Source organism: Pristis pectinata, chromosome 7, assembly GCF_009764475.1.
Source record: "Pristis pectinata isolate sPriPec2 chromosome 7, sPriPec2.1.pri, whole genome shotgun sequence".
NCBI lineage: Eukaryota > Metazoa > Chordata > Chondrichthyes > Rhinopristiformes > Pristidae > Pristis > Pristis pectinata.
The window spans coordinates 67,794,136-67,809,285 of record NC_067411.1 but is presented as its reverse complement, the minus strand read 5'-3'; the positions used below and the strand labels follow the sequence as shown (position 1 = coordinate 67,809,285).

At 39.4% G+C, this 15,150-nt stretch overlaps 1 protein-coding gene across 1 annotated transcript in view; it reads right to left on the bottom strand.

The window, feature by feature from the left end:
- The window catches only part of LOC127572671 (A disintegrin and metalloproteinase with thrombospondin motifs 19-like), a 282,491-nt gene that overhangs the window by 147,271 nt on the left and 120,070 nt on the right, over positions 1 to 15,150 (bottom strand). Inside the window, exon 10 of the mRNA XM_052020173.1 lies at positions 6,923 to 7,063. Within this exon, the coding sequence (XP_051876133.1) occupies positions 6,923 to 7,063 (141 nt within the window). The remainder of the gene's footprint in view (positions 1 to 6,922; positions 7,064 to 15,150) is intronic.

The window sequence follows — 15,150 nt, the reverse complement described above, 5'->3', positions numbered from 1 at the left end:
TGCTTCTCTGTTTTACATGCGGTGTTATAGCACATTGCGGACCACTTTGTGATGAGATCCAGCAGAACATTTTCATGACAGCATAGAGCTTGCCAACAAAATACAGCAGAGTACGACTGATGGATAGATTCAATTTATCAACAATCAGTGGTTTTCAGCAAATTTTCCGCAAAGGTGAATTATGTCAAAGAAGCACTGCTGACCACCACTATGTTGCCATTCATTGAGCTCTTGAAAGAGACAAGCAAAGGATGGCACTTCAAGCCTTGCTTAGTATGCAGCTGTGACTGAGTGGAGAAAAATAAATTGGCACATCTTTCTGTCTAAACTGCAGTCAAGAATTCTGGCTTCAGTTACACATTTACCAGCTGCTGGCATCATGATTTTTAGTTTGCCCGCACATCAGGTCACTAAGGAAAAAAATAAAATCTGACTGATGTGCTGTTAAGTATATCTTTAATAAATTTCTGTGAAAATTATCTGGCACATACACTAAAAACAGTACATTATTGCCTGTCATTGGTTTACCAGGAGACCAATTACCCTGGTGTAAAGGAATTTTACATCCTTATTCTCATCTCAACCACACCTCAAAGAAATTACTTACTCATTGTACTTCATTTGCATAGTCATTATACAATAATTCTTCTAGTAAGGACAAGCACTTTGAGAAGCAGGTGCATGTAACTAATCAACTCTTAAATAAATTAGTAAGTCCACTGGTTAAAAAGAAAACCGCATTCTGAATTCATTTTCCATAGCCAATCATTAGCTTTTTTCCCCAAATCAGAAATGCACAAAGAGCTTGAATGACAGAGGTTTTCAGTTAAAACTTCCACTTGTGCTTCAACTGAACCTGAAGTAAATCATGTTAATCCTGGCCTGACCTTAACATAGGCAAGCGCAGCATGACTCCTGTCAGTGTGGAGTTCAAATTTCACCTTTGATCTCATTACAAAGGTGCAGTACTTTGTGCTTATTGAGCCTTTAACCCCAGATTACTCGGGCGTCTGTCTGACACTAGAAGACTATCCTACATAATTATCTTCACCAGGAAAGATAATGTCAGGGAGGGGATGAATTGAGTGATACGAAATATGTCTAAAAGTAGTTCAGAGCTGGGATGCTGACAGATCTTCGGCAGTGTAGGGCTTCTTATCATTGACTCAGAAATCTTGGGATCAACTAAGTACAATATTCCTAAACAGGACACAGAAGTGCTGGGAACTTGCACCAGGAGGGCATGGAATAGGAGTGAGCAGGTGCATGGTCAAGGTTTAATTGCAGGGCATAAAACCCAGAGTAATCTAAAGTGTCTGTGTGCTCTGTGGCTGCAGCTGGTGACAGAAGTCATTCCATGTGCTTTGGTACCTTGCTGGGCACCACATCTGATCACAGCTGAGAGGGGGCACTCCGAGTTCCAGAAGTGTTCTCAAGGCTTTGGCCAACAAGATGAAATGGGGAGGTGTTCTGTCCACGGGATGACAAACACATTTCCACTCATTTATCACCACTTTCCTCTTACCTGGGGCCTCTGTTCATGCTCTGATGCATTGAAGGCCCAAAGTAATTGTTACCAATGCATCCACGTTCAGGAGAAAGTATCAAGTTGAATTTGGGTAAGAATCCAAAAGTATCCCAAAGAACAGAAGCATTCAGCAGTTTGGCAATTAACAAATGCTCCCTCCAATTATTGATCAACAAAACTGCATTATCCTTTAATTTACTGCAGGTCGGTGTACTTAATGCTGGGTTTTCCATGCACATTTAATCTGAGGTTTAAACTGAACTGTGATGGTCCAATTTGGCAGTGCTGGCATCAGATCAGTATTGTGTAAAAACTGATATTCCAATCTCCAACTCAGCATACTAGTGGCACGAGGGAGTACTCCATGCTGGAAAGTGTGAATCACAATAAAAATAAGTGCGTGTGACTTATGAGAAACTGAAGGCAAATCAGCCAGAAAGGTGAAACCACAGGCACCACAAGGTCCTATTTTGGAACTCCTAACTTTACAATGGGGAAAGGTCATTGATAGAGCAATTAAGGATGATTGCAGGAGGATTTCCCTCCAGCAATAACAAGGGGCTTTGTTGTTTGACTTCCTGAAAACATCACCATTTTCCTTTGTGTGAATCCAGCTGATGATGTCAAGTATAATTAGGCTCTTAGGTGTCACATTGAAATGCACGTTTCATTGATGTTAAAGGTAATTTCTATTATCCTTCACTTTTTTACCCATGTCTAGTTTAAGGTATGGACCCAGTGAGCAGTTTTGGTGAAAAATGAAATCATGACCAATAATACAATGTCAGTTTCCAAATCTATGCCATCTTTCCGATGTTAGAACCTTTATACCTGACTCTCCCAGGTTAGGTATATGCCTCAGCTATAGAAACAAGTCAATTATTTTCAAAGTCACTGATTGTATTTAGTGTTGTTATACTATCCTCCTGTCCTTCTGCACCTGTCAGCAGCCTCCTCTTACACTCTGCCCCTGACATCCAGCTATAGTGATAAAAGATGGCTTCCCTTCCTACTCCTGAATTGGAGTCCTCCAAGGATCCACATTTTTTGCCCTCCTATTTCTTTTCTATCTCACTGACATAATGAAATAAACAAAATAATAGCTTATTTATTATGCATTCATGGGATGTGGGCATCACCACAAGTTCAGCATCAATTGCCCACCACTAACTCTCCTTGAATTGAGTGGCCAGCTGTACCTATTTCAAAGAGCATTTAAAAATTAACTGCATTTCTGTGGGCCTGGATTCACAAATAGGTTAGATCCTTAAAGATGGCAGATTTCTTTCCCTCAAGAACATTATTGAACCAGAATTTTATTTTCACAAATTACCAGAGTGAGGCAGTGCCTCAAGAAGGCGGCATCCATCATTAAGGACCCTCACAACCGGGGACATGCTCTCTTCACGTTACTACCATCAGGGAGGAGGTACAGGAACCTGAAGACCCACACTCAACATTTCAGGAACAGCTTCTTCCCCTCAACCATCAGATTTCTGAATGGTCCATGAATACTACCTCATTATTCCTCTTTTTCACCATTTGTTTTTGTAACTTATAGTAATTTTTATGTCTTTATGTCCTGCATTGTACTGCTGCTGCAAAATAACAAATTCATGACATATGCCAGATATAATAAACCTGATTCTGATTCATGGCCACCTTTACTAATACTAGTTTCATTTGAGATTTAGATAATTAATCCACATTTCCTGGCTGCTTTGGTGTGCTTGGATTTGGTATGTCATCAAAGACTCTTGCAAATTTTTACAGATGTACAGTGGAGAGCATTCTGACTGGTTGCATCACTGCCTGGTATGGAGGCTCCAATGCACAGGATCGAAAGAGGCTGCAGAGGGTCGTAGACTCAGCCAGCTCCAACACAACCCTCCCCGCCATCGAGGACATCATCAAGAGGCGACGCCTCAAGAAGGCAGCATCTATCATTAAGGACCCTCACCATCTGGGACATGGCCTTTTCACATTACTACCATTGGGGAGGAGATACAGGAGCCTGAAGACCCATACTCAATGTTTTAGGAACAGTTTCTTCCCCTCTGCCATCAGATTTCTGAACGGTCCATGAACCCATACTGGAAGACAAAATAGCTTCCTTTGTATTTATCACAAATTCAGTTCCTAATCAGTGACTCATTTCTTCTACCTATCAGCTGCCTGAGGCTGCACCAGACTGTTCACAACCTTTGTATCATATTTGACTTGAAATATGCTTCAGACCCCTTATTCATTCCATCATTATGACACCTTTGTCCATCTCACTCCCTACCTTATCTGTTGCCTTCAAATTTCTGCATGAACATACCCTTTAATCTGTTTAGCCCCACAAACATCAAAAGTTTCTTGGGGATTAATCATCAGTGGTAGAACATCCCACTGACAAGGATCTAACCTTTAGAATTTCCCCCCAACTCCACTTTACCTTCTGTGCAAATTTCAAATCATCCTAAACCCCAGTGGCTGTGTGCTAACTTGCACCATGTCTGATTCATCCATCAACTTGCGCCAGCTACCCTATACGGTTAATTTTATAATTCTCATCCTCTGTTTCACTCCACCCATGGCCATGCCTCCCCACCTATTTCACTACATCTCTGCAAGTTCACCCAGCCCTGCAACCCTCCCAGTTATTAGCAATCCCCTAAGCCTGGCTTCTTGAATGTTCCTTAATAAAGTCATTCTCCTATTAGTTGCCATGGCTTCAGCTGTCCTGTCAAATCCCTAAGTGAAGTGTCTTCCTAACACTCTCTGCCTCTTTACCTCTTTCCTTATTTATGCATTGCCTTAAATACTTCAAGCTGATTATCTGCACTGATATTTGCTCATCTGATTCGGTGGAAATTCTGTTTGATAATTAACCTGTGTACCATCTTAACATGTTTCATTACATTAAAAGTACAATACAAGTGTTTTTGCGGTTGCCCTTGTTTACCTTACAATCTGTAGTTTCAGAAGTTGCATCACTTCCCACCCCTCCCAACAGTTGAATAGCCCATCTGAGCTCATGATGTTTTTTTCTATGAAGCAAGGTCACTAGCAGGGAATGGGAAGGGAAAAAAAAGAGAAACATTGTTCCGGGTAATATTGTTTTATGAAGCAACATCAAAAAGGCATGGACTGGCATGGACATGATGGGTTGAATGGCCTCCTTCCCTGCTATAAACCTCTACGGTTTCTCAATCAGTTCATGCACAGAACATAGTGAAAACCCATATTACAGAAGGAAGTTTCTCTGTGCATAATTAGTGATGTATGTTTGAGATCCTGGACTATGATGCTCAAATTCAAAACTCAAGTGCAGAAGAAATTCTCAAAAGCAATCATAAATCTTTTCTTAGAAATGTTTTGTTAACTCTAGCAGAATTTGCAATTATTAATAGGCAACATTACAAGGGAACATTATAAAAAATGAGGTCATTCAATCATTATGCAGAAAGAGCTGGCACAATGGGAAAATCTTGAGTTATTAAAAATGACTGAAAGCTGCCAAAATCAATTATCAACAGTATTTTGTATTATCTGTTGTGTTTGAGCCAATTTTGCACTTTAGCACACAAGCTGTTTGAAACTGTTATAGATATTATATAGTTAAATGGACTGGAGAGGACAATGTTCCTTCTGCACTATCTGAAGAGATAATAGTCCTAAGGTCATAGCAATTTTGGTAGGGCGAGATGTCCACCCGTTCCACAGACCATGCTGCAGATGGCCAATGTCAGGGTCAGCATTATTTGCATAAGCAGCATGTGGGACAATAGGGTGTCACTCCTGTTGCCTCGAGGAACATGGGACTGCAGCAGAATGGCTTGGTTAAAGTGGTTTTTGCTTCCTGCTCTTTTCCTATCATTGAGATATTACAGAACTATTGTCTTCCAAATGTAGATGATGTATTCCACGTTCAGTTTCCTTCTGGTTGGATATGCCAGCACGTCCTCATGAGCGGCTGGTGGTATTGATTTACACCCTGTTTTACATAGCTTTCTGCTGAGGAAATTGAGGAATCCAGCATAACTTTAGCACAAAATCCATCTGATGATAGTTATTCTGGAAGAGTAGGTATTTATTTCCCATTTTCACACTCCTGGCTTTTGTTTTTGCACCCCAGCAGCATCAAATCTTCTCGTTCTTTGAGCAATTGTGCATAACATCACCATGAAACATAATTGCTTGAATGTTAAGATAATTTAACTGATGTTCTAATACACTACTTCAGAGCTGTACCAATAATGTTCACACTTGGCTTAAGGCCTTAGTAACAGTCAATAATTTGGTGCTTTAAAGCAGCAAAGTTGTGAATGCCAAGGAAGTCATGATCTCTGAATGCTGAGACATTTTCCTTTCCATGCCAGCTATCTCAACATCTTCTCTTCTGGCAGTTGCCAATTTGGTGCAAAATACAGGCACCTAAGCCACTTATAGCTCACAAGCAGAGACCTCTGTTATACCCTCCTGTCCCAGAGATGGAAATGGCGTGTTGGTCTGTTGTATGATCTATTCTCTACCAGTAAGAAACTTTACAAAAGATTAGCATAATTAAATCATAATCCAGTCCTGGCAGATTGACCAGTGGATTGACTGAAGAAAATGAATACTGGAAACGAAATTCAACCATTGGCCAATATACTTGTCTGTGTTTTCACTAAAGAACAAAATTAAGTTGTTTTTATCAATATGGTGGGCAGCATATGTCAGAGCCTCCTGCAACACTGGTGCCGACTTTAAACTTGTAAAACAGGAATGATGTTTTTCAATTTCTCAACCAGAACATATCCAGTACAATCAATTCACAACCTTATCAGGTTCCGTAAAAACTATATCACAATTGGCAATCATGCGTTTAGTACAAATGTACATGTAGACAGAAAACATCAATGATCAACTCAATTACAATAAAGTACCATATGGAAATACTGCTACAAATAGAGCTATATTGAAAGTTAACAACGATAAATATTTCATTATGGAATGTTCCATCTGAGAGAATACAATTGTGCCAATAAGTTATCAACTTAAAATGATTAAATGCACAAGCATATTCAAATGCATTTAATGGTTTAATTTCCTCCGCTGGCATCCCAGTTAATACATTTGCACTTTTTTTCATCCAAATACTTTAACCAACCTAATGGTTGCTTCAAAGTAGAACAATGAAATTTTACAAAAATCTGTTTTAAGCAAACATGCAGAGGAAAATTATATCTTATGACACTTCTTTACATAATTTTTCCTTTTATATCTAGTTATGAAAACAAACAAAAATAGTTGGCTGAGAAACGAATATTACCTTATGTCTATACAGCATCTATTGTCCATTACATTACACTGCTGCAACAAGATAATAGCTTTAGGTAAAATGAGAGTATGGCATGTACATACCTGAGAAATCTTTCTAGATCATCTCTGCTGCATTGAGACCAGGATACGTCACCCAAATTTTGTCCTTTGATCCATTCCCCAGACATGATATGGAGGCCATCTGCACAGGATGGATGATCATTGTCATGATTCATTCCCATACTGAATTTGAAGGAAAGTTTAAAAAAAATGTATATTGTTTTACTGACAGATAAAAACAAATTAAAAGTACATCTGAAGTATGTCAATAGCAGGACATTTAATATACAAACATACAGATGAATCTGTTAATCACTTCAAATATGTCAGATAAGGTCTTAAAGCAAAGGATGACAGACCTAGTTCATGTTCTTTTAACAATTGAATTGCTGAGTTCGATTTCATGTCATTTGCTATTTGCATCATACTCAATCAATTCTTCAAATTGGAGAAAAAGTATGCTTATCGAGATACATGCATTATTACTTATGTTAAGTAACAAGGCAGATAAAACAAATGACACTTTTTTGAATAACAAAATTAAACGATGGGGCCATAAACATGAAAAAAAATGACTCCTTCCCTCAGAATATGGAGTATGGTTGCTCCACCTTTGCACTTGCCGGATTAGAAAATAAGCAAGCTGGAAAAGTGCCCTCCTGCCTGCACCTTCCACAGGTCGACTCAACTCAGTTTAAAAAAAAACACATCTAACAGAATGCCCTGCAAAATTGTTCTCTGACCTCTGCAAAAAAGACAGTTGAAAATGGGTGAAGTGGTTACCTATGCACATTTATTGTTCAAATCTGACATTTATTTCTCAGAGATGTGAGAAATATTTCTATATTCTTTCTATGAAGTAATCAGAGAAACTGCACAGCTCCATGGTGCATCTGCTGGACGAGGGAGAATTTCAGTCTTGGGTACAAACCTCAAGTAATATTATCCATGTGGGAATTACAGGAGTAACAAAGTATCAAAAACAAGAGGGCAAAGGTTTAAGGAGAGAAGAAGGAGTTTTAAAGGGGATTTGAGGGAAAAGTTGTTTTTACATAGACAGCGGTTGATATCTGGAACTCATTGCCAGAGGAGGGTGGAGTCAGATACAATCACTATGGTTCAGAGGCATTTAGACAGGCACTTAAATAGGCAAGACATAGAAGAATACGGACAAATGAGATTAGTGTAGATGGGTGAAAAGGTGGGCATGGACATGGTGGGCTGAAGGGCCCTTTTCTGTGCTGTGTGAATCTATGACTCTAAGATAAACACAATTTTACACTTGAAAATAATTTGCTGACTGTTGAATTGAAAGTCACTTAATATCTAAAACAAAGGCAGCCAGCAGAATCTGTAATCCAAATCAAGAATCAGTTCAGTCATTGTAATCTACACTGTAAGAAAAAGCGGTTGATCTTATAAAGATTCTGCTGTTGATTTAAGAAGTTTCGTGATTCAGAATAAGACGACAACACAGGATTTGCTGAGTCTTCTCAAATATTCTGTCACATTTTAGAGCCAAGATTTTAGCTCAAGTAAATACAATAAAATTACACTGTACTAAAATTATGCAGAATTTCAAGTGCTCTGAATTATCATCAGATATCTTGGATGGGACTGAAACTGCTTTGCAACAGGTTTCATTAGATGCTTCAATGAAGCACCCTAAACATACTGCTCAGTTCACAATAAAGGCCTTCGAAGAAAATGATTTTTTTTGAGAGGTACTTTGCTCAGCCTATCATAACCTTCATCAATACTCCAAAGAAACTGTGCTTATCATAATTCTATTTTACTTCTGGAGCTGTAACATTATCAAAGACAATTATTTCTATTGATATTTTCAAGTAGATACATCTTTGTCCCAGTACTTCTGTGGCTTCACATTGATTTACAAGAAAGCTGCACTCAAATATGACAGCTTGAAGATATATTTTTTGACAAATGAGAGCATACATGCTAAATAGAATTCCGAAGTGACATACATCTGAAGAGAGCCAGTTTTCACTTACATAAATCCCTAACAATCAATTTCCTTCTGAAATTATGTAACTTTAATACTGACTCTGACAGAAGTGTTCTCGACTCCATTCCACAGTGCACTATCTGCAACAATCTCAGCACTACCTCAGCCTGGCATGAGATTTAAAAGGCCATCCAACAACTGACAAATAACAAGGCCTTTGGAGCCACTGAAATCCCTGCTGAAGGACTAAAACATGGCAAGGAAATACTTCTGGCTTGAATCCGTGACCTCATCTGGGAACAGAAGAGCATGCCAGTATATCTCAGAGAAGTTGTAATCTTGACCATCTTCAAGAAAGGAGACATTCAATTGCAGTAACCACAGAGGAGTCTCCCTGTTCTCTGCCAGACCGACAGTTATTGCAAGGTTCCTCCTTAATTGTCCCTTCTCTGTGGTCAAAGAGCTCTGCCCCAAGTCTCGATGCCGATTTCTTTTACCAAGAGATACAATGAACAATTCCAAGAAAAATGTGGAGACCAGCACCAACCACTGTACATGTCCTTTAGCAAACTCAAAGCCTTAGATTCTATCAACCAAAAGGGATAATGGAGAAACTTTCTCAAATTTAGCTGTCCTTGGAAATTGTTACCATTCTACATCTGATCCATGATCACATACAAGCCACATACCTAACCAATGGATTCAAATAGACTCAATGTCATTACAGACATGTTAAGCAAGACTGTATCATGCAGCAAAGGAGATCGAGAAGAGGTTTGGTACAATATTTCACCTCATCTCCAACTAGCTTTCCATTAGTAGGGCAGATGGGAAACTGTTCAACCTTCATCATCTCCCCTCCAGAACCAAGATCACTCAGCCTCAGCCTTCAAATTACAGTATGCAGAGGAAGATTGTGTATCTGCACATTTAGGAGAGTAGACTCCTAATCAATGTTTTCTCCTTCAATGAACCATGCAAAAGCATGGGCCTCACATTAAACATCTGAAGAACAAGGGTCTTCTACCAATCTGCTACCCCTCAAAATGCCAGTATCAGTTTGGAATGAAGCCCTCTGAAAATTCAAACTGAAGTTGACTTGCTTATCCTTTTGCCTACAGGATACATGTTACAAAATGCAAATTTTTTATTAAATCAATAGTTTTTTTAAAAAAATACTTGGACAACCTTTTCTACATTTGTTAACTGGTACAAAAGTGACTAAGTTGTCATTGAGGTTTGATTTGTTTACTTTTTTAAATTACATTTAATTATGAATATTCTTGAGGTCTCAAACATTGTCTTAGAAATTCTATCATGCAGTGCAATTCAATACAATTTAAAAAATGATTACTAAGGAAAATTCAGGACTTACAAAGCCTTGAGTTTCCCTTCAGTGGCGTGGCCCACCCACGAAACCAATTTCCACTGCACCAAGCTTGCTCCAACTCAATAGGCTCCTGGCTACCTCGCGAAAACTTCCTCAGGCAGCTGGGAGCTTTGTGACTGCTCTCATTTATACCTACCAAAAGCACTACTCCACTGATCAAGACTCCATCTCTTCTCCCACTTCTTCATAGCCAAATACTCAACCAATTCAGATCACTAGCCTAACCTATGACCATCACCACCAGCCCTCTCCACACCATGATCACTGGATAAAACCTCACCAACCTCTAATCACAAGCCTACCTCATCTGCTCTTCCCAATAAAGAGCCTCACTCTCATCAGCCAATCAAGTGCAAGCCTGACACTCACCCTCTCACCCATTCCCCTCCCCACCCATCATGCAAGCCTGAGGCTCTACCTTCTGAATGTTAGCCTGACCCTCACCACATCCCAGAGCAGAAGATTGCAACTCGTCCTAATACCCTGATCTAATCCAACCCAAAGTCCAATTTCTGCTCGCCCCTAAAACTCTGTTGACACCTATAACCTTTCTTCCAGCTTCCCTGAGCAAATTTAATAGCATTCCTTGAAGATGTAGCAGGGAGCATGGATTAGAGGGACCCAGTAGATGTTACATATTTGGATTTCCATGAGGTATTTGATAAGGTGCCACATAAAAGACTAAAGGCTAATGCACAATGCAAAGGCTCCTGGCATGGGTGGGGGAGGGGGCTGGGGCAATATATTAATTTGAGTAGAGGATTAGCTAAATTATAAAACGCAGTCAAGATAAATAGCTCATTTTCAGGTTGCCAAGCTGTGATAAGTATGGTATGGTACCATTGGGATCAGTGCTGGGGCCTCAGCCGTATTAATGTCATCAATAAAAGGTACCAAGTATAATGCAGCTAAATTTGCTGACAACAAAATGTAACTGGGAAAATCTGCAAAGGGACATAGATGGGCTAACTGACTGGTCAGAAAATTGATAGCCAAAGCACAATGTGGGGAAATGCGAGGTTATCCACTTCAATAGGCAGAATGAAAAATAACAGTATGTTGTTTGAATGGACAGACAATACACAAAAGTGCAGTCCGCTGGGATCTGGGTGTCCTCATACATGAAACACAGAAATTTAGCATGTATATACAGCAATAACTAGGAATGCAAATAGAATGTTTTTTATTACAAGGGGGATGCAGTTTAATAATAATATTAAAGTATTGCTACAATTGTATAGGGCACTGGTGAGACCACATTTGGAATACAGTGCACAGCTTTGTTTTTTTTAATATATAAAGAAGGATATACTTGCATCGGAGGAAGTTCAAAGAAGTCCCATGAGGAAAGGTTGAGCAAATTGGGCTGATACTCTTTGTAGTTCAAAAGAATGAGAAGTGATCTAATCAAAGCATAACAAATTCTAAAAGGGATTTGACAAGGTGGATGCTTGAAAAGGATGTTTCCTCTTGTGGGGGAGTTTAGCTGTAGGGGTATAAGGAGTAACCCATCTAAGATGGAGATGAAGCGGAACTTCTCTTAGCGGGTGAAGGGAATTGTATTTTTGAATGTTCTGCTGCAGAGAGCTGTGGTAATTCAAGGCTGGAACAGACTGAACTTTGGACCACAGGAGAATCACAGGGAACAGATGGGAATATGGAATTGAGGCCAAGATTAGACCATCCATAATCTTATTAATTGACAGAGCAGGCTCAAGGAGCTGTATAATCTACTTCTGCTCCAATTATGTTCTTACTAAGTCACTGAAGAGTAACTAGCCATTATTTTCAAATTATTGATAGGATGGATGAGGATGGAAGTTGGGGAAGGGTTTTTTTCACTACACATAATGTATAACATAGGACATAGTTAATACATAAGTTTACAATGTAGTTTTCTCATAATTCACTATCATCATAAATCTCCCTCTCTCCCTCAGGATACTTCCAATCATTTACCTTGCTACACTTCTGAATTTATTTAACCTATTTAATATTCATTAAAGAATAATTATTAATTAATCACTGATCTCTTTAAAAATCTGGTGACTTTTCACTATACTACAGAATACAATTTGTCAGGCTGATCCAAAATACAATAGCAGTTGGTGTGTGCCTCAAACCAAATGGCCACATTAAAACTCTGTGCCAAGACTTCCCACTGTATTTAAGTACATAGTGAAAACACCACAGACTCCATGCATCAATCTGCAAGCCAAGCTTTTCACATTATCTGACGAGAACTAGGTTTAAGAGAGCGCAGTCTGAAAGCTTCTTTAACCATTAGATGGTTCGCAGCTGCACTGGTTGAAAACTGGGCCAAAGTCCCATTCGTTTTATATAAAGGCCTGGCCATTAAGCATAGGAGACCTAAACAAAAGGCCACTATGGTAAAGTTGGAAAAATATAACGGCTTTGTTAAAAGAAGCAATCATAGATTTTAATATTATGGCCAAAATTGTCTGACTGAAACCTCTTTATAGACACTGTACCATAAAGCTGATGTTATGTCCAAGTTGGTTAAAATGCAATGGATATTCACAAGACATGATAGTAATTCTTTCAATTTCATCATTACTGAACATTTATATTAACATCCAAAGTCTTTCAGCAGGATTTTTTAAATTAAAAGATATTCGTTGATCCGCTCAATGTCGAGGTCATTACGATATGTCAAACAAATAAATACACACACATACAAAATCCATACATTTGATACTTGCTATTGATTCTAACTCCTCTCTTGCCTACGTCGCTACTGAACTAGATTCTTCCCAAACTTGGCATCCTCTCTGACTCTGAGATGAGTTAAATTTCATCCGTTAAGGATATGCACAAACATAAACACACACCTTCCATAATATTAACTGACTTCAGTCTGCCTGCTGCTGAAACTTTTATCAGCAGCACCATCTCCCTTATTCAGAAAGGGAGGGAGACAAGAAAGCAGGAAATTGCACACCAGTCAGTTAACTTAATTTCTGTCATAGGGAAAATGTTAACTATTTTTAAACAAGGGCTCTCAGAAAATGTCATGGTAATGAGGTAAATTAATGTGATTTTGTGAAAGGGAAATCACATTTCACCAATTTATTGGGGAGGTTTTTGAAGCAGTAAAATGTACTGTGAATAAAGGGGAACTGATAGATGTACTACGATTTCCAGAAGGCATTTGATAAGATGCTGCATCAAAGCTCGTTGTAGTCTTGAAGCAAGAGGAGCTGACTGAACTGTACGAGATCCTGAGAGGTCTTGACATGGTGGATGTGGACAGGTTCTTTACTCAGGTGGAAGTACCCAAACTAGAAATCACTGTTTATAAAAAGAGCGATACTCATTTAAGAAAGAGGGAAGATGATTTTTTTGTTCTCCCTCAGGATTATGAGTCTTTGAAGCTTTCTTCCTCAAAAAACAGAAAGCAGGGTCTTTGAAAATTTGAGACTGAGGTACACAGATACTTGGTAAACAAGGTAGTAAAAGGTTCCTACAGATTAGGTGGCACGGTAGCGTAGTGGTTAGCATAACGCTATTACAACGCCAGTGACCTGGGTTCAATTCCCGCCGCTGTCTGTAAGGAGTTTGTACGTTCTCCCTGTGTCTTGCGTGGGTTTCCACTGGGTGCTCCGGTTTCCTCCCACATTCAAAAGACATACAGGTTAGGAGTTGTGGGCATGCTACGTTGGTGCTGGAAGCGTGGCGACACTTGCGGGCTGCCCCCAGCATATTCTCAGTAACGCAAGAAGATGCATTTCACTGTGTGTTTCGATGTACACGTGACTCATAAATAAATATCTTATCTATCTTATCTTAAATGCAGAGGTCTGCTTACAGTTGGATCAGAGATGATATGATTAAACAGCACAGCAGACTTCAGGGTTCAAGTGGCTGGCTCCTGTTCTGAATTCATATAATCAATAATTTTTCCTTCCAAATGTTTATTCCAATACTTTCTTGGTTAAGCCTTGCATCTCCCAACTCTCCGTAGACTATATCCGATCACTTCCAAGCAATGCTCCTGTCCTAGCTGATGAGCATGAACCAGCTTTCAGTTTAAACTTCCCACCCCTGTAGTTAAACCTGTTTATAACCTCATCCTTCCCAATCCCTGCAACTACCTGAAAATTCCTTGCTTTGTAAGAGCAGTACTTTTCCCTGCCATTGGCTGCCAATGGCCTGCCCTACAATTTCCTCCCTAACATCTCTACCTCTGTAATATCCTCCTTTCATTAAAGATACTCTTTAAAACCAAGCTATTTGATTCTCCTCTAAAACCTCTTCTTGTTTGGCTCAGCATTCTCTCATCGTCCTTTCTGTCTTGCACTTGGAATGCTTTTCCACAGGAAAAACACGGTCAATCTGCTGGAGCAACAATCAATCTGCTGGAGCAACTCATCAGGTCTAGCAGCATCTGTTGATTGAAAGGAATTGTCGATGATTTGGGTCAAAACCCTGCTCCGAAACATGGCCAATTCCTTCCCTTCTACAGATGCTGCTCGACCCGCTGAGTTCCTCCAGCAGATTGTTTGTTGCTCCAGATTCCAGCATCTGCAGTCTCCGGTGCCTCCAAAATATAATGCAAATTGTTAGTGCTTACATGGTGATTAAACTCTAATTAGCCCTGGCAAAAAAATACAACATTCCAACACATCCTAATCTACAACATAATTTAGACAAACTAATCTTAATTACAATGAGACAAAAATTGTAAACCTTGAACATTCACAGGTAGGTAAACTAGTGGTCAATAGATCATGGCCACAGTGCCAAGATTAAAAGGTTCAATTGCCAGTTCCTGGCACCATATGATCCAAGACTTTCCAAGTGGTCAAGCTCCAGGTGTGGCAAGAGGAAACCTGATACAGAATATCACCCGATAGTAATGCCTCAACCTTTTAGCAGCTGTTAATGGGGATA